Here is an 18,618-nt window from a genome sequence, read left to right as displayed (position 1 = left end):
CTAGTTCACTGGTCCAACCGCCAACCAGTTTGAGTTTGATTCCCTGTGGTCTAATTCCACTGCTAAAGATTGAGCATGTGATGTTTCTAACCAAAAGCATAGTAAAAATATTTATGAACAAAACAATGTTGGCATACTTTTGTTATTTTACAGGTACGTAGAAATTATCACATGGGTTTAGTATACCACTTGATAGTTGTGTCGATCTAATGATATTTTGTAATTTATCTATTATGTCTCTTATTTTTAGATTATATAAGCATTTGGCTTCTTATTATTGAGTAGACACACAACTAGTATCATTTTTCTAAAATATTAAATAATTATTGAATAGTTGAGAAATAAGAAACGATACATCTAATATGTTTTGCGATTTTTCATTTGTCAGGCGTACCATATCTAATATTTTTCCAATTGTGCTATGAATATATAAATTTTTGTAGAATTTGACAAAGATATTAGATAAGGAAAATGCTAGAGGTCCCAAATTTTCTACCAAATAAATGACCAAATGTCTCACATGGGTGTGGGGCCCACAAAATTGCGGACCCCACACCCATGTGAGACATTTGGTCATTTGTTTGGTAGAAAATTTGGTGTCCCTAGCATTACTCATTAGATAAAGATTGAATCTCACGTGTAAAATCCACCATATGTAGAACCATCACCCTTTATGTTATTATCTATATTCTATTATGTGAAAATTCTGTTGCATTTAATTTATTTATAATTTTTTGGTATTGACATATGAGTATGAGATGTAATGTCAGATTGAAATCCTATCACTATGTGATGTAGCACACTGAGTTTGATTATAATGAATCACCCAAATGGACCCCTATCAAATGTAATGACATAACCCATAAAATTTGGAACATTGGCATGCCCTCTGAGACTGCTGAGATGATCATATCACTACACCAAAAGGATATATAACAAGAAAGAAAGGAAAGCCAAGTTAGGGGCAAAGTGTTTGTTTGGTTGAGAGACAAGAGGTGTGTGCAATTATTAGTACCACCCATACAGGGCTCACAAGGACCCCCCCCCTTTACGCAAGGGAAAAAAAGAAAAGAAAAGAACATGCAAAAGGGAAATATGGTAGCTATGCAGACATACCCAAATGATGATAATGAGTCCCTCCTCTCTCTCTCTCTCTCTCCCAATTTTTTTTATTTTTATTTTTTTTTACAGTAAAATCCTCTTTCTCTCTCGTAGGTCCAAGACAACGCCTTTTACAGAGATCATCAATGTGTTATGTTGTTCGTTTTGAGTCAGAGATTTTAACCTAAGAACTTTTCTTGACCTCCCAAAACAAGTTCCGTTTAAATCAAGATCCGCGTAGCGGGAGAATATTGAACTCACACCAAGTGTTGAACAATTTGAAGCTAATTTCCTAACCAACTACGCTACGCCCAAAAAATTGACCCAAAGAATTTTGAACTTGAAACTTGAGGTCTTAACCCCTAGGCCTTTACCAAGTACGATACATGCCTTGGGTTACTCTTGACCAAGTTTTGCAGCTTGAATGAGGCCAATGATCATCTCTTTCTTCAAATTATTCAGACCTCTTTTTCTAATGCATTTCTCAAGAAGCATTTTACCTATTCACTGTAATTTACATAATTTTCGCAATGTTGGAGTCAAGGGCACATAATTCACTGAATTATATATTATTTTCAATGCAAATAAATAAGTAAAAATTACAAATCAGTTGTACTTCTTAAAAATAATTATATATTCATGAAAAAATTAATAATCTTAATAATTAAAGTCTATAAAGTTCACCGTTAATCTAATTTTTTTAAAACATACATTGATTTGTTATTTTTTCATAAATAAATGACTATCTTATTCTGGAGGGAAAAACATGGCAATAATTAAAGAAGTCACATTTGTGTTGAATTTTTTTAGGGAAAAATACCAATCAGATGTAATGTGAAAAAATTATTGCATATAAATGAAAGTTCATAATTTTAATTTAAATATTGATAACGTTTACCACTAATTTGTAATTAGTTTTCATATTCTACACTGATTTGAAATATTCCCTAAATTTTATCCTTAGTGAGATTTATTAAACTTTATGTCAAAATTGTTTTAGTTTAAAGGTCTACTAGGATGATCTAAAAGTAAATTATTATTTTTTTTAAAAAACGTTTACTAAAAAATAAAAAACACTTTTAGCTCTCTATTTAAAAAATAAATAAATAAATAACTAGTGAACTTTCTTTTACTTTTTCTAGTAGGATTTTAAAATAAAAAAGTATAAAAAAAATTAAAATTAAATAGTTCACGAAAACTATGTTTAGATCATAAATTTAAATAAAGATTTAGAAAGTGAAACAGAAAATGTGAATGAAATATAAGATTATTTTTTTTCTTCTAAATTTCTTTATAAATTCATGATCCAAATACAATAAATAAATAAAAAAAGGATAAAATAAAAGTCTAACAAAAAAAAGTAATAAAAAACAATTATCAAACCCAATTTCAAAATCTTAGTTCCAAAGGCATTGTTCTTAGGCGACCTTTTGCATATATTTTAAAATTTTGAATGCATGTGAATATTACAACATAATCTAATAGTTTTTTTTTTTTTTTTTTTTCCGTCATACGATAAGATGTTAGGAGGTTAGTAAGTTAGATAATAATAAAATAGATGCAGTTACTCCATTGACTCAAATCCTAAATTTCTAACCTTCTGATTGTTTCAAAAAATAACTATTAAAATCATTGAACCAGCTATCTTATTCTTATAATCTAATAATTTAAAAAGTATTGAAATGGTTTTAAAAAAATTAGAGGCCCGTGGCATTGAATGTTGCCAGGAACACCATTGAGGGCCTTAGTCAAAGAAGTGGGGCACCAAAACAGTGGGTCTACAACATGAGATGGGCAAGAATGGGGCCAATTTGAAGGGAAAACACATAAAAGAAAGGTCACATGGGGCAAGCAAAACTAGCTGTAAGCAACCCATGTCCTCAAATCTTAGTACTTATGTCCTGTTTGGAACAGGTTAATTTAATAATTTTTTAATTATTTAGCTAAAATATAAGTTAAAAAAAATTAGTATGTTTGGCATGACTTTTTGACTTTTTACAAAAAGATGTGGCAAAAGTAGAGAAAAAAAAGAATTTTTGACTTTTTGGTATAGGTTGTTGGCTTTTTAGCTATTTTTTTGACTTTTTAATTAAAAAGATCGGTTGCCAAACGAAACCTTACGAAAACAACAATAATAAAGAAATTAAATAAAAAGATCAAAAATCACGTTGACAGATCCCCTGTTCATTGATTTTTCTGTTTTGTGACGTTTAATAATTCTCATTAATTCATTGTAGCCGCTAGTTAGGTTACCCCCGCTTCATTTGTTTTGATTGGTAATATTTTTTATCTTGTCTTTATATTTAGTTGTGACTTTCAAATTAATGTATTAACGTTTTTATTAATAGTAGTGACAGTGAAATTACAAAGGAGGACTGGGATAAGAGAAGAAATCTTAGGGTCTGTTTGGTTTAATTTTATAATTGTGATTTGAGCGTGGAATTGTGTTTTAAGTTTTGAGTTTTTGAATCATGATTTGAAAAAAAAAAACTTATTTGGTTATGAGTTTTGAAAATAGTTTTGGGATGATTTGTAATTTTTTTTGAGATATAAAAGGTGAGAGAATAGCCCTGTTTGGTAGAACTGTGGGAAAGTGCTTATAGCTTATGCCTAAACAGCTTATAACTTATAACTTTCAGCTTAAGCTGATTTTCAGCTTATTCTTAAAGCATCTCCTACCCCACTCAAAGAATAAGCTGATTTCTGACTTCCACAAAGCTATAAGCTATAAGCTACAAGCTACAAGCTAAACCAAACACATCAAAATAGCTTAAATTAAGCTGAAAGCTGAAATAAGCTGTAAATAATTTCTGCCAAACAGGCACAATGTAGGATTTGGAGATCCTACTGTGCTCAAAGGCACAACAGGCTACTGTGCTTCCTTGTGAAGTATCGTCTCGAGTCTCTTTCGATAATCTGAACGGTTTATATTATTGTTTGGATATCTATAGTCCTATAACAAAAGAATATTTGTTTTTATAAAAATTTACAATTAACATAACTTTAATAAATTTTTAAAAATAATTAGGACCTAATCATGGAGTTGCGAATATCCAATTAACTTGATTTTTTATATTAATAATATTCTTGATGAACTCTACAATATGAACAATTCAGATCATCAAAAAAAGCTCGAGACAATCTCTCACAAAGGGCTACGACAGCACCCTCAAGTTTGAGAATGTGAGAGAAAAGATGAGAGAGAAAAAATAATTAATTGATTGATTAATAATATAAAAAAAATAAGAGAAGAGTTTTGAAAGTAATTTTAAATTATATTTTAAAAATATATTTGATTAATATTTTTTGTCCGAATTATAATTTATAAACAAAAGTTGAATTTTGAAAAATTAAGTTGCTCAAGTCATTATTAGAATAAAAAGAGATCATGGAAGAAGTCAACTAGGTTACATATCTATACTAATAAGAGCCACTGCCTATTAAAAGGGTGGGTTGTTTTTTGGGACCCTTCTATCGAAAATTCCATCCACTTTATTCTGGAAATTTTTATTGATAAATCTTATTTACAAATGTTTTAACTTAAAAAATTTATGAACAAATTTATTAATCCATTTAATTTCATGCATATATAGTTTTATTCTATAAAATTGACCCACGGCCCGTGGGCAGCCCAAAACCCGTCCGCAGGCCCGGCCCGGTCCGTTTATAATGTGAATATTCATATTAACATGTTAACATTCACATTGATAGGAGTGTAAAATTGGCCCGCGGCCCATGGGCGGCCCGAAGTCGGCCCGTTGCCCGAGGCGGGCGCGGGCTATAAATATTCATATTTTAACATTCACATTAGTAAGAATGTAAAATTGTCCCGTGAGCGGTCCGAAGATCCCCCTGGGCGGGGGCGGGCCCGGTCCGTTGACAATGTGAATATTCATATTGACATGTTAACATTCACATTGATAGAAGTGTAAAATTGGCTCGTGGCCCGCGGGCCCGGTCCGGCCCGTTGACAATGTGAATATTCACATTAACATATTAATATTCACGTTGATAGGAGTGTAAAATTGACCCGCGGCCCGTAGGCGGCCCGAAACTCGCCCGGGGGCCCGGCCTGGCCCGTTTACAATGTGAATATTCACATTGACATGTTAACATTAACATTGATAGGAGTGTAAAATTGGCCCGCGACCCGGAGCGGGTTCGACCTGTTGACAATGTGAATATTCACATTGACATGCCCGTAGGCCACTCGAAGCCCTCCCGCGGCCCGGGGCAAGCTTGTTTGGGCCCGAGCCTGAGCCCGAGTCCAGCCTGAGAACTTGGGCTAGGACTTGGGCCATCACTTTGAAGCTCGGCCCGCATAAGGCCCATTTAAAGCTCGACCCGAGGCCCAGCCTGCCAGAGGCCCGATGTCTTTTTTGTGGAAAATAATAAAATTTTGGGAGAAAAAATTAAAAAAAAATTTAAAAAATGGCGAGGCTCACCCAAGCCTGACCCAAGCCCAAGTCTAGGCCCAAGTCCCTTGGCTCGACCCACCGGGGCACCTAAAGCCTGAATACCTTTGTGCCAAGGCTTGGGTCTAGGCCTAATTTTTTGGCCCGTGGGCCGGTCCGGTCCGGCCCGAATTTTGGCAAGCACCCACGAGGCTTTACATGGGTTGGCCTGGCCCGGGCTGGGCCGAGCCCCTACACATTAACGATATGAACATTCACATTGACGGTGTGAACATTTATATTGACAGTGTGAACATTTACATTGACGATATGAACATTCACATTACGGGTATTTTGATAATTATGTCACCCATAGGATGTGAACATTCACATTAGAGGTATTTTGGTAATTATGTCACCCATAGGACTTATTGAAACATAAGAAAATAATGTGGACTAAATGGAACATAAGTAGATGAAAAGGGTATTTTGGTCTTTTTATCTCAAATAGGAACATTCACATTGACGGTGTAAACATTCATATTAAGGATATTTTGGTAATTATGTCACCCATAGGATGTGAACATTCACATTAGGGGTATTTTGGTAATTATGTCACCCATAGGACTTATTGAAACATAAGAAAAATAATGTGGACTAAATGGAACATAAGTAGATGAAAATAGTATTTTGGTCTTCTTACCTCAAATAGGAACATTCACATTGACGGTGTGAACATTCACATTAAGGATATTTTGGTAATTATGTCACCCATAGGATGCGAACATTCACATTAGGGGTATTTTGGTAATTATGTCACCCATAGGACTTATTGAAACATAAGAAAATAATGTGGACTAAATGAAACATAAGTAGATGAAAAGGTTATTTTGGTCTTCTTAGCTCAAATAGGAACATTCACATTGACGGTGTGAACATTTAAATTGACAGTGTGAACATTCACATTAGGGGTATTTTGGTAATTATGTCACCCATAGGATGTGAACATTCACATTAGGGGTATTTTGGTAATTATGTCACCCATAGGACTTATTGAAACATAAGAAAATAATGTGGACTAAATGGAACATAAGTAGATGAAAAAGGTATTTTGGTCTTCTTACCTCAAATAGGAACATTCACATTGACGGTATTAACATTCACATTAGGGATATTTTGGTAATTATATCACCCATAGGACTTATTGAAACATAAAAAAATAATGTGGACTAAATGGAACATAAGTAGATGGAAATGTTATTTTGGTCTTTTTAGCTCAAATAAGAACATTTACATTGACGGTGTGAACATTTACATTGACAGTGTGAATATTCACATTGACGATTTGAACATTCACATTAGGGGTGTTTTGGTAATTATGTCACCCATAGGATGTGAACATTCACATTAGGGGTATTTTGGTAATTATGTCACCCATAAGACTTATTGAAACATAGAAAATAATGTGGACTAAATAGAACATAAGTAGATGAAAAGGGTATTTTGGTCTTCTTACCTCAAATAGGGATATTCACATTGACGGTGTGAACATTCACATAAGGGATATTTTGGTAATTATGTCACCCATAGGATGTGAACATTCACATTAGGGGTATTTTGGTAATTATGTCACCCATAAGACTTATTAAAACATAAGAAAATAATGTGGACTAAATAGAACATAAGTAGATGAAAAGGGTATTTTGGTCTTCTTACCTCAAATAGGACCTAATGGAATAGTAAAAAAAAATATGAGTTTGATGGAATAAAACTCTTAGAAAAATGATTTATCAAAAAAGCTCCCATTTTATTCTGATTAGGGAACGCGTGGTGTGATTCGAATGGTTTGAGAATAAAATTATAAATTAAATAATGGGTTGATAGATTGATAAATGGATAAATTACAATTTAGATAGTAATTTTTAGCAGATTAGTGGATTGAAAAATATTTTAACTAATTATCATTCATTTGTATAATATATAACATTAATTTATATAATATTATATATATATATATATATATAATACAAAATAATTTTATATAATATGTTTCATATATATATATACCTATTAATTTATAACAAATTTCATATTTTAAATTTCTCTCACACTCATTTTACTTTAATATTTCATTAAAGATTAAAAAATATATGTATATTAATTATAGCAGAGTGGAGCGATTTAGAAAGCGAATTATAAATTTTAAAGTTTAAAGTTTAAATTATAGTTAGCGATTAGAGCGATATAAATTAATATGATTTTAACAGATTATACAGCATTTTAACAACCTTAATTCTGACAAATGCTCTCTGCTTTGTCTATTGTTAAATTAGGAAGTCTTTTAATGGAATTTGCCCTCGTAATCTCATCTTTAGATCACCGGTTAACCCGAGCAATAATCACTTGGGCTCAATCCAGACTTGATTTTAATAATATGAATGATTTATTTTTTAATATATATTGAGTAGATTATATTTATAAAATATTAAGTTGATCAGTTAGTGATAATTTTTTTATCTAATTATATTTGTATTTAGTTTTATACATAAAATCACATTAACTATTCATTTTTTTTTAAATACAACTGTAATTAGATGAAAAAGTTATAAATATTCGATCAATTCAATTTTTTACAAATATAATCTGCTCAATTTAGTCTAAACAAAAATGTTAGAGATCCTAAAAGTTCTATCAAAATTTTTACCAAATGTTTCACATGAGTTTGGACCCAGATGAGACCCACATGGTGTGAGTTCCATACCAATGTGAGACATTTGATAGAAATTTTAGTAGAACTTTTAAAATTTCTAACATTACTCTATTCTAAAAAATTAATAATTTAAATTATTAAAATAAGATCTACAATGAGCCCTATTAAGTGCACAATAGAGACCGTTGTATCCCAAGTTCACAATTTTATTTTTTATTGTTTAGCACCCAGGTTCACAATGCTATCATATTTGAAATCCTTAGGCTCTATTTTATTCATGGATTTGGGAAAAAAATTTAAAAAGGAAAAATGAAAAGATATGTGAAACTAAGTAAATTTAAAAAGAAAAAAGAAAAAAAAATGTGCGAAATTAGATAAAATGTAAATATATGTTATTCACATTTTATCATTTTTTTTTTCCTTTTTAAATCTCTTCCTAAATATTTAAACCAAACATAGCCTTAGAAAATTGCTAAAAAAGAGTGATATGATATAAATGGGTTAAGTGTTAATTTTCCTTGCAATTTAGTATAGAGTATTCACATAATAAATATTTTTAAAAAAATGTTTAGAATGGGAAAAAGTGCTGCATACTCAATTTTGCATTTAAAATGAGGTGTTCACATTATAAATTATAATAATATAAAGGGATTGGCTTCCCTCCAGTTCGATCATCAGACTGTCATCAGATTGGAGAGTGTTATTGAGCCCATGGAGGCCCACCACGGATCTCGTTTTGATAATTCAAACCGTTCAATATGTAGAACTCGTCGAGTACTATATGCTTGCAAAAAATCACGTTGATTGTATATCAATAGCTATTTCATCGGATCAAATTTCTGTCAAACATTTATTTTTTCACCGTTCATTTTTTTTACACAAAACTGATTTGATCTCGTAACTATCGATATCCGATTAACATGATTTTCAAAATGTTTAGTAATCGACGAGTTCTATACATTGAACGGTTTAAATTATCAAAACGGAATCCGTAGTGGACTCCACGAACCCAACAGTACTCCAGTCCGATCACGGACCGGAGGGAAGCCAAACCCAAATATAAATATCCTGAGCCTATTGGGCCAGCTTGGCTTGGGCTTGAAAAAGCTATCCGTGTTCGAGTTTGGACTCGTATCAGACTTGATCTGGGCAGGGACCCCTACCTAAAACACCCTTTTATGCAAATAATCTCATCAGCTAAACCATAGACAAATTGATAATTTTTCTGAGAAATAATTCATTTAATCTTTTATACTTTATTTCATGTGCGATGTATTCACTAACATTTGAAAAGAAACACGTAATTCCTTTATACTGTGTTTGGTTGAGGGATTTGGAAAGGAAAATGAAAAAAGTAAGTAAAATGTGAATAAAACATATTTATATTTCACCTAATTTCACATACCTTTTTCATTTTTCTTTTCAAATTCCTCCTCAAATCCCCCAACCAAACATATGTGTTGACACATGTTTTGTATTTATTTTTAACTTAGACAGATAAACTCATGTTGCGCTTTAATTTATAAATTACAAAAAAGTACATGCATATTTTCAAATAATATGCACATAAAAATAAATCAAATGAGCAAAGCGAAGTTCCAAAAAAAGAAAAAAATAATAATAAAAAAAAAATATATATATATATATATATATATCATGGTGTCATGATGCAACCTGCCTCTAATAATGGCACATGGGGTGGCTGCAAATGTTCTCACAAATGGGGAATTCTTTGACTTCTTCACTCAACTCAAAAACACAAGATGGGAAGCCTCTCTGCCCATCATAGAATACACAAAAATGCAGTCTCACCTCAAAATAGAAACCTAATAACATTTTACATACCAATTTGTAAGGGAAAATGTTATAAATCCTACATTTTTTAGGGCCTCATTTGGCAACAGATTTTTTTAATAACTTCTTAATTTTTTTGTTAAAATATGATATAAAAAAAACTATTATATTTGGAATGACTTTTTAATTTTTTACGAAAAGATATGCAAAAAATATAGAGAATGAAATCTTTGACTTTTTTTATATAAGTTGCTGGTTTTTTTAATTTTTTTAATGACTTTTTAACTTTTTGACTAAAAAATCACTTGCCAAACGAAGCCTTACAAAAGCCAACAACCAAATGTCTGAAATGAGACCTTATCTTATCACTTACCAAATGCCTTACATGAGTGTTGGGTTTATATTTTTGTGAACCCCACATTTATGTGAGATATTTAATCATTTATTTCATAGAAAATTTAATATCCTCAACATTACCGATTTGTAAGTTTGTACAAAATGTGGAGGTAGTCAGAAACTTTGTCCATCCCATTAAGAGAAGCCATGTGAGGTAAGATAAGGTGCTTTCTGTCTGTCTCTCTCACCATTTTTAAATGGAAAGCTTTTAAAAGTACCATACCACTGTGGACATGTGTTAGTGGGGGCCCATTAACAAGCAACATTGATTTGCACCAACTACCCGATGCCATTTTAGGACCACGAGTAAATTTCAAATACTTGTAATTACACGCAATATAAAAAACACCAATACCAAAAAAACAAAAAAAAAAACAGAAAAATCTGAATTTATGACTTCAAGTGGACATAGATATTCAAACATGAACCTTGGAAATACTCTTTCTACAATTTTGATGTTCTTTCTCACTGTTCTTTCCATATCTTCATGCTTTCCTTACAATTTAAAATTTTCTCCATCAATTCCCAAACATGGACTTAAAAGGATTAAACTGTTTCATTTTGTTTATTTTTCACAATTTTGTTCTGGATTTTGTACTACTATTTTTCACAACTATTTCACGGAGCAAAATGACAATACACTACTTAGTATGGTGGAAAATTGACTTTTAAAGCAATAGAAACACCGAAAATTCCATGGTACATGCTGACACTAGTGACGATGAATAGCATCAACCATAGAAGCAGGACCCCAGAATGTTCAAAAAAATTTGAAAAAAAAAATCCCAAATTTGATTTCCACTAACATATACAAATCAGATTTACCAGGCTTCGTGAAAAGGCACTGGCAACTATAAGTCTGGAGTTCTGATGATATTGAAGGTAAAGCGTTCCTAGCACCAGCATCAACAAGCTACACCCCATTCATCACTGTATCGACATGGACTGTGTTGCCTTCTTCGAGAAATTTACCATTTACTGGAGTTCTCAGCCTCTGAACAAACAAAAACAAAAAATTTCAGTGCCATATTTAAAAACAGAAGAACAAGAAGGTAAAAGAAAGTTATTGATTCATTATATACCCGATCTATAGGATCCCCAGAGTTTCCATTTAAGAGCTTGTGATTCTCTTCTTTTGTCCGTCCATCCTTGCTCAGCGGTAGCAAAAATGACGCACTGCGGTCAGGTAATTCTGCATAAGACAACTCAAAGTCAATACTAGTGTTTAAAATGCAGGGCTAAAAGGAAAAGATGGAATTAAAGCCAAGGAATGGGATGTGAAATGGGAGTTTGTACAAATGCTAACCTGGCAACTTGTGGTCAATGAAGTACACCACCAAATTAACAGTGTACCTATAACAGAATCATATTGTTGAACTACATCAGAGAAATATCAGAAGCATATTGGTTCAAAGATATATAAATTGACGTGAAATATTATCACTCTACCATGCCACAACAACATCAACCGTGTAATGTTTGCGGGCTGCTACAATCAACAAGCTCTGGATCACAACAGTAAACCAAGCACACTGCTTTATGAACCTGCATATGTAAATTTCATTAAATCAGAATGTGTATATATATAAACACCTAGGAGAGGCAATTCATTAGAATCGGCAGAATACTGAACTTGAAATCATTTTTTTTTTAACTCAGCCCAAGCTTTTGACTAAATTGCCAAAATGATCAACCCTTGAGAGTTTTGAATCTTCCATATTTTTTCATCATTTTTGCGAGATTTCAACAGAAGCAAACCAAAAAAAAGGCTAAAAACCATGTCAAAATTTGTTATTTTTTCATCAAACTTTCCATTTTATGCCAAGAATTTTTTTCATAATTTTGTTAATTGTGCATGTGCATGACCAGGTTAAGCAAGGATCAAATTTTAAACCATGTCAAAACTTGCATCAAACACAAGGGATAGATGATAGAAACCCAGGGATCCATGTACCAGAAATAAAAATGTACACATGAACTCAGGGCAGACAAATCCTAATTATAATTGACAAACCCCAAATCCCAACAGTATCCTTGTCAACATTTTCCTCCAAATGATGCCTATCTATATGAAATAATATCAAGAAAATAGGTTTTCCATTAATAGTGGGATTCAAGAGAGGTGAGAAGGAAGAGAAAACAAGATGCCAAGGCCTTAAACCTAAACAAATAACTTCTCTTGAGTTGAAATCTTTTACCCGAGAACAACCAATGAAAATGCAGGCACAAGAATCGTGTTGAGTCTATAGAGCTAACCAAAAATTGCACCCATAAGTATTGCGCTAATCACCAGATGCCCTACATATCCAAATAAACAATTCCCTTTCTATCTCACTACACAAAATAAACACTTATCTTTCTGTCCCACTTCATGGAGATATTATTTGAGAAAACAATCTGTCCAATTAACAAGGCATAACAGGTTGAACTGTCTCAAAATTTTCACTCAACTCTCAATTCTTTAACTAACAGATGTTTGCATATAACAGAAAAGTTAACATCTTATTAATTAGAAGAGTAATGCTACACATACCCTATTTGTAGCATTTTCTTAATTTGACTTGGCCATCTCACACTATAAATGGCTCTTGGCTTTCCAGAACATCAAATATGGGGTAATAAGCTATATATATACTGTGTTAACTACTATCAAATAGTTAATGCTTCATTTGATTGAAATTGCAGCCAAACCAAACCAAACCAAACCAAACAAAGCCTTAATTGATTGATTGAAATAAGCCTTAATTGCAGCTACTAAGCAAAATTTCGACCCTTACCTCCGTGTGCCATATTTCTGATAAGTGCGCACAAAGACTAGCGAGAAGATCATATGCGACGAAAATATCAAATCACCACAACCATATAATACGCCCCGAACTGCACATTCAAAAAATCCAATGAACACACAAAAATAGACTATGGACTATCTGCAATAAGTCGTCCAAAATAAAAGGGGTAGTTAAAGTAACAGTGACCCACAATTAATTAGTAGCACTTCATGTAGACTCCCTGGAGGAGGCAGCGTGGCAAGCTTTGAACCCTGTATGTAAAGAACAAGTATAAGATTGTAATGCATGGCCTACTCACATGGCAAGACAAAAACTTATATCTTGATATATCTCATGAAATGTGATAAAGTTAAATACAATCTAAAAACTGTTTCACATCATGTAAAACAAAATGGTGTAATACTCACCTCACGGCAATGATAGTTTGGGCCAGGAAGTTGAGTAGAATAAAATGTTATGACCCGAAGAATTTGACAAGCCTGCAGTAAAAGATTTTCATGGAGCAACTGTCAAAAGGATGTTTGGGATGCCTCTGCTGCTCAATAGGTGAATAAGTTTCAATCACGTCAATAAGCAGTTGATAAAAAAAACCCCATTATAAGCATTTAATGTAGATTTTTAAATTCAACTATAAAAACATCTCACAGGATGGTTTGCTACATGCATTAGGTTATAATTTCCTGTTGTGGCGTTAGTATCTACAAGTAAAAAAGTGCATTTACAACTATACAAACAAATAAAAACAAAAATGCACACATGTACGTACTTAAAAAAATTAAAAAATTAAAAAAAAAAAAAAAAGAGTTAGGATTTATTATGTTAATTTGCTTTTTAATATAGATTTTAATAGTTTTATAATACACACATTAACTGAAAAGTTAGGGTCAAGATTGCTTCTTCACAAACTAGCTTAAAATATACAAATTTGAGCCTACCTATTGATCAGTTATTCAACTTGATCAGTGTTGTGAAAGGCGCGCCTAGGCACAAGGCGTAGCAAGGCACAACAGTTGCGCCTGCAGGTACCTAGAGTGAGGCGACTTGAAAGAGGCGTGCACCTTATGCGCGACTTGTAGAGGCGAGAAAAGGCAAAAGTCGCACGCATAGGCGTGACTTTTGCTTTTGGATCTCTTAATGAATCTAATGGCTCAAATCGTGCTTTTAAAGACTCGAATTACAGAGGATTACAACTCTGAGCTATATGTGAGAGTACCCAGCCCCAAATCAATTGAAATGCCCTAATCTCCATTCGTATTGAAAGCTTCGTGTCTCTCTCTCTCTCCCTCTTCCCTTTGGCTCGTCTAAGACCAGGTGGGTTCTTCTCTTCTTCTTCAACTTTGCTTTTTTTTTTTTCTTTTTTTTTTTTTTTTTCTTCGACTTCGAGTCACGACTCTCTCTCTTCTTCTTCTTTGCTCTCTAGTTTTTTCCTGCGTCTTCGACTCAGTCTCTCTCTCTCTCACTCTCTCTCTCTCCTGCTGGGCAGAGTTCTTATTCTTCGTTTGCTGCTGGGCTGGGTTTTGTTTATTGTCTTCCTTTTTTTCCCCCCTTGCTTCTTTGTTTTCTTTTTTGCTTCACACATGGAATAATGCAAAAATGAGAATAGTAGCAGTTTGTATAAGCAAGCACATGTCTTCTTCTTCTTTTTCTTCTCAGTTTTTTTTTTGGCTTCTCTTCCATGCTTGTGTGTGTGTGTGTGTTTTTTTTTTTTTTTTTTTTTTTTTTTGCAATTGTGTCATTGTCTTTGTTTTGAGTCCCTGTTAGAAAAAACAAATAATTACAAATAATTAATTCATGACATCACACATTACATTATGAATCATTAACCTATGTTAATTTATCTATTTTTTACTAACGCCTTGCTTCAATAAAGCCCGCACCTCGCCTTGTGCCTAGGCCCCAAGAGACCTTCAATGCCTTGGGGCGCCTTGAGCTTTTAAAACATTGAACTTGATGGTATGCTCACAAAATTAAGATCCTTCTGGCCCTTATACACAACCAACATTACAAAATGCACTGACATCCCATGGAAAATAACACATTAAATCTTCAATGGCATCTGAACAGCTCTGTGCGTTTTTGGTGTTAGCATTTAAAACTTTGCAAGTACTCCATTATACTTATTTGAAACAACGGTGTTCTAGCAATTAATCAATGACCTCCTCAATATTATTTTCAGTCATTATGGTGACACATCCAAGTTAACATATTAATTCAAGTGATCAATGATGTGCTAACAGAGTTGACATTTATAGGACATCTATAAGAATTCAAATATCATATTAGCACCAGCAATACATGAATAAGAATTTATACATGTTAAAAAGCCCCATTATCTATCAGGAGAGAAAAAAAATGTAAGGACAAGCTGACATGTTTCCGCAAAATCATCTGTCACATTAAGCAATAGTCAACAAAACAAACTCACAAATGCAATGAAGAAACAATATTCCTCACTTATGATGTATTCCTGAACTAGTCCTAAGAATTATTGCTACTGCTATGTTCATATTCTTCCAACTATATGTCCTAATCACCATACATTTCAATCCCAATTAATTTATGGGACACAAAAGAATATTTCTACTATTAAAAAACAAAAATTAAAAATTATATATATAAAAAAAACAAAAAAAGAAACACTTACAACTAAAAATGCCAGAACCCTGCACCAAATTAGAACTGTGTAGATTTTTTTGCTCTTCAAAATGAAAGGATGAAAAGTCCACTGCACCATTACATAAAACATATGAGGAAAAATGGAAGGTTGTAAACCTCATTGAATGAGGACAAAAGATAAAGTACAAACAATATCATGGTACATAAATTTTCAAAGAAGTTCTGTCTTTTGCACATATAAATCATTATCCACATTTAGGCCTTCATCAATTCTTCAACCAGCAAAAGGCTTAATATGACAATGTTTCTCTTACATTTGCATAAATTGCTCCTCAACTGGAAAAGAAAGGGGGAGGTTAGGAACCTTACCAAGAAGAATGATACAAAGATGAAGGTGAATACAGTCTCACTAATGTAAGCTTTGTCTTGCCCAAGTTCCTGTAGTCATACAAGTCCAAATATAAGAAAAGGTGACCCATTATAGACAGTGCAGTTTGTATTGTAGGTAAAGAAAGAAAACTAACAATAAAACAAAATATACAAACCGGAAGAAGAAAGAATCCAACATCCTGAAGAATGGGTCCGGGCTGATGAAAATAATGAACTCCTCGAGCAGCAAGCCCATGGATGTACTGAAGAAAACAAGAGAAATTTATTTCACATCTTAAGCATCTGAAACAATATAGGACAAGAAAACCAAAAACAGAAACACAAAAGAGAGAAAATAATAAGAAGTTACATCCATCAAAACTAAAGAAAATACATTAATGTGAAAGGAATGACGAACAAAACTACTAAGAATTATGGAATATTACATGAAGAAAAGTAAAGCAATTAAAAAAGAACAATATTCTTTTTGGGAAAAATTACATTTTTTTCAACTACATGTTTGTCAAGCTGTTACTTTGACATTGAAAAGAAGAAACAAAATAAAGCTTCCCTGTAGTGAACTGGGTTTCCAGAAATGCAAGTTGAGCGAGAAGTTCAAACTTCAGCCATTTTTTTTTATTTTTTTTTTCAAGGACAAAAAGTATCAAGTTTCCCTATTAAATGCTTACAAAAAAAAAAAAAGTGATTCAGTCTAGATGGATTTAATTTATGGACAAGCTGAATTACAGACCAAAAAAATGAAAAATGCAAAAACCATGGGCGTTACAAAACTCTAATGAACTACATAACATCAAGTGCATCATTCACCAACATATATAATAATATTGGTTAAAAAAATGAAGAGTCAAGTCAATACTTTGATCATATATTATTACCCACCAAGTTGACAATTCACAAATCTCATCTCCAAGAAAAGAAAAAAAAGCCCTTGTAACATAAATATGAAAAACAAACATGCCCATAACCTAGCCATCAAAATTGAATTTAGGCTCTACAAAAGAAACCCCAAAGAACACCATCATCCAAAACAAACCCAAAACCAATCCACTATTCAAAATATTAATAAATGAAACCAGAGAGAGAGAGAGAGAGAGAGAGAGAGAGAATAAATTGATTAATATGATGATGATGATGATGATGATGATGATGATGATGATGACGACGACGACGACGATGATGAGAAATGTAAACCTGACAGATGATCCCGGCGACAAGATACTTCCAATTCTCGAAAAGAAGCTTGAGTTCTGTTGTAATTTCTGCCCAAAATCTCTTCCATAGCTTCTTACCAGAACAACAAAGGAGATCAATCAACAGCCAGAAAAAGCCAAAATCAAAGCAAAGCAATTTACACAACTTGCTTTACGTAAAAAAAAAAAATTATCATAAGAGGAAAAAAGAACGAACCTTTGAAGCTTCGCGACCAATGTAAAGCGACATCTCCTTTGCGCGTGACAATTAGTTCCATATTACATCATAAACCAACTGTTAAGGTCAACATAATTCATCACAAATCTCTCTAATTTACCAAAACTTGTCAAATTTCACAACTTTCCGTCCCCAAAACCAAATCAATTTACTTAAAATCTCCGTAATCAAAGACCAGAAAGGCCTCTCTGTAACCACAGAATCGAAAATAGAACGACGAAACAGAGATTTGCCACGAGTAATCAAAGTGCGATCAAGAGAAGATCGCAATGAGATCGAGAAATTCACAAGAACAACAACCAATCGAAGACCTCAAACACAATGAATCTACACTTGTCTTGTCTATCTCGCTCGAGAACTCTGATTTTCCTTTTCTCTCTCTCTCTCTATCTGAAAGTCTATTTCTTCCTCCCTCTTGTTGTGTTGATTTGTCTCGTTTGTCTGCTGAAACGCGAGTCGAACACGGAGAGACAGTTGAAAGAGAAGGAAGAAAAAAAGGGAGGGCTTTTAAAGAAGGATCGGCGCTACGCGAGCTCCCCTTGCGAATAGTGGAGGAAAGAGAGAAAGATGAGAGACAGAGTTGACAAAAATAAACCAAAGAGACTCTTAATTGTATAAATTACGCTTTGTCCTGTTGGGTTATTTTTTTATTTTTATTCTTAAAATTTATTTTTAAGGTCAAGTTTGGGTACTTCCAAAAAAGCTAAAAAGTCAAAAAGTTATTCAAAAAGTTAAAAAGTTAACACTATTCACCAAAAGTCAACAATTACGGCTGCACAACTCCCAATTCAAATTTTTTCCTACAAATCAATTTTTACAATTTTTTATTACACATTTTTCAATAAAAAGTTAACCCAAACATCCATATTTTCAACCTTAATTTTTTAGTCCAAAAAGATAAAAAGTACACTTTTTTAATCTTCCCAAACTTGACCTAAATAAATTATACTTACCTCTCTTTGTTTATCTTAATTACAGATATTTTTTTTATAATTTCAAA

The 18,618-nt window shown here is 32.8% G+C and overlaps 1 protein-coding gene across 2 annotated transcripts; it reads right to left on the bottom strand.

Annotated features, from left to right (window-relative positions):
- Positions 1-11,046: 11,046 nt before the first annotated feature.
- On the bottom strand, positions 11,047-18,251 carry LOC114320554 (phosphatidylinositol:ceramide inositolphosphotransferase 1). 2 transcript variants are annotated; one of them, XM_028267626.2, is made up of 12 exons: positions 17,598-18,251; positions 17,382-17,471; positions 16,346-16,432; positions 16,170-16,238; positions 15,829-15,909; positions 13,592-13,663; positions 13,375-13,435; positions 13,173-13,272; positions 11,845-11,940; positions 11,702-11,748; positions 11,478-11,587; positions 11,047-11,389 (listed from the first exon to the last, which is right to left on the bottom strand). In XM_028267626.2, the coding sequence occupies exons 1-12, from the start codon at positions 17,628-17,630 to the stop codon at positions 11,309-11,311; spliced, it is 927 nt and encodes a 308-aa protein (XP_028123427.1). In that variant the 5' UTR covers positions 17,631-18,251; the 3' UTR covers positions 11,047-11,308. The 2 variants fall into 2 exon arrangements, with proteins under 2 accessions (XP_028123427.1, XP_028123426.1); XM_028267625.2 differs by having other exon boundaries at positions 17,382-17,474; positions 17,598-18,241.
- Positions 18,252-18,618: the final 367 nt, after the last annotated feature.

This window comes from Camellia sinensis, chromosome 10 (assembly GCF_055761805.1).
Source record: "Camellia sinensis isolate YWXY chromosome 10, ASM5576180v1, whole genome shotgun sequence".
Lineage (NCBI taxonomy): Eukaryota > Viridiplantae > Streptophyta > Magnoliopsida > Ericales > Theaceae > Camellia > Camellia sinensis.
The sequence above is the reverse complement of the archived record's forward strand: the minus strand, read 5'-3'. Positions and strand labels throughout refer to the sequence as shown.

What these genes read in the sequence shown, in the direction of transcription:
- LOC114320554 (XM_028267625.2), bottom strand. Translation starts at nt 17,630, where the DNA reads ATGTCGCTTTACATTGGTCGCGAAGCTTCAAAG. An exon ending in CAAACTATCATTGCCGTGAG is followed by an intron (nt 13,436 to 13,591) that starts GTGAGTATTACA and finishes CTTTACATACAG; the next exon opens with GGTTCAAAGCTTGCCACGCT. An exon ending in TGAAGTGCTACTAATTAATT is followed by an intron (nt 13,273 to 13,374) that starts GTGGGTCACTGT and finishes TTGAATGTGCAG; the next exon opens with TTCGGGGCGTATTATATGGT.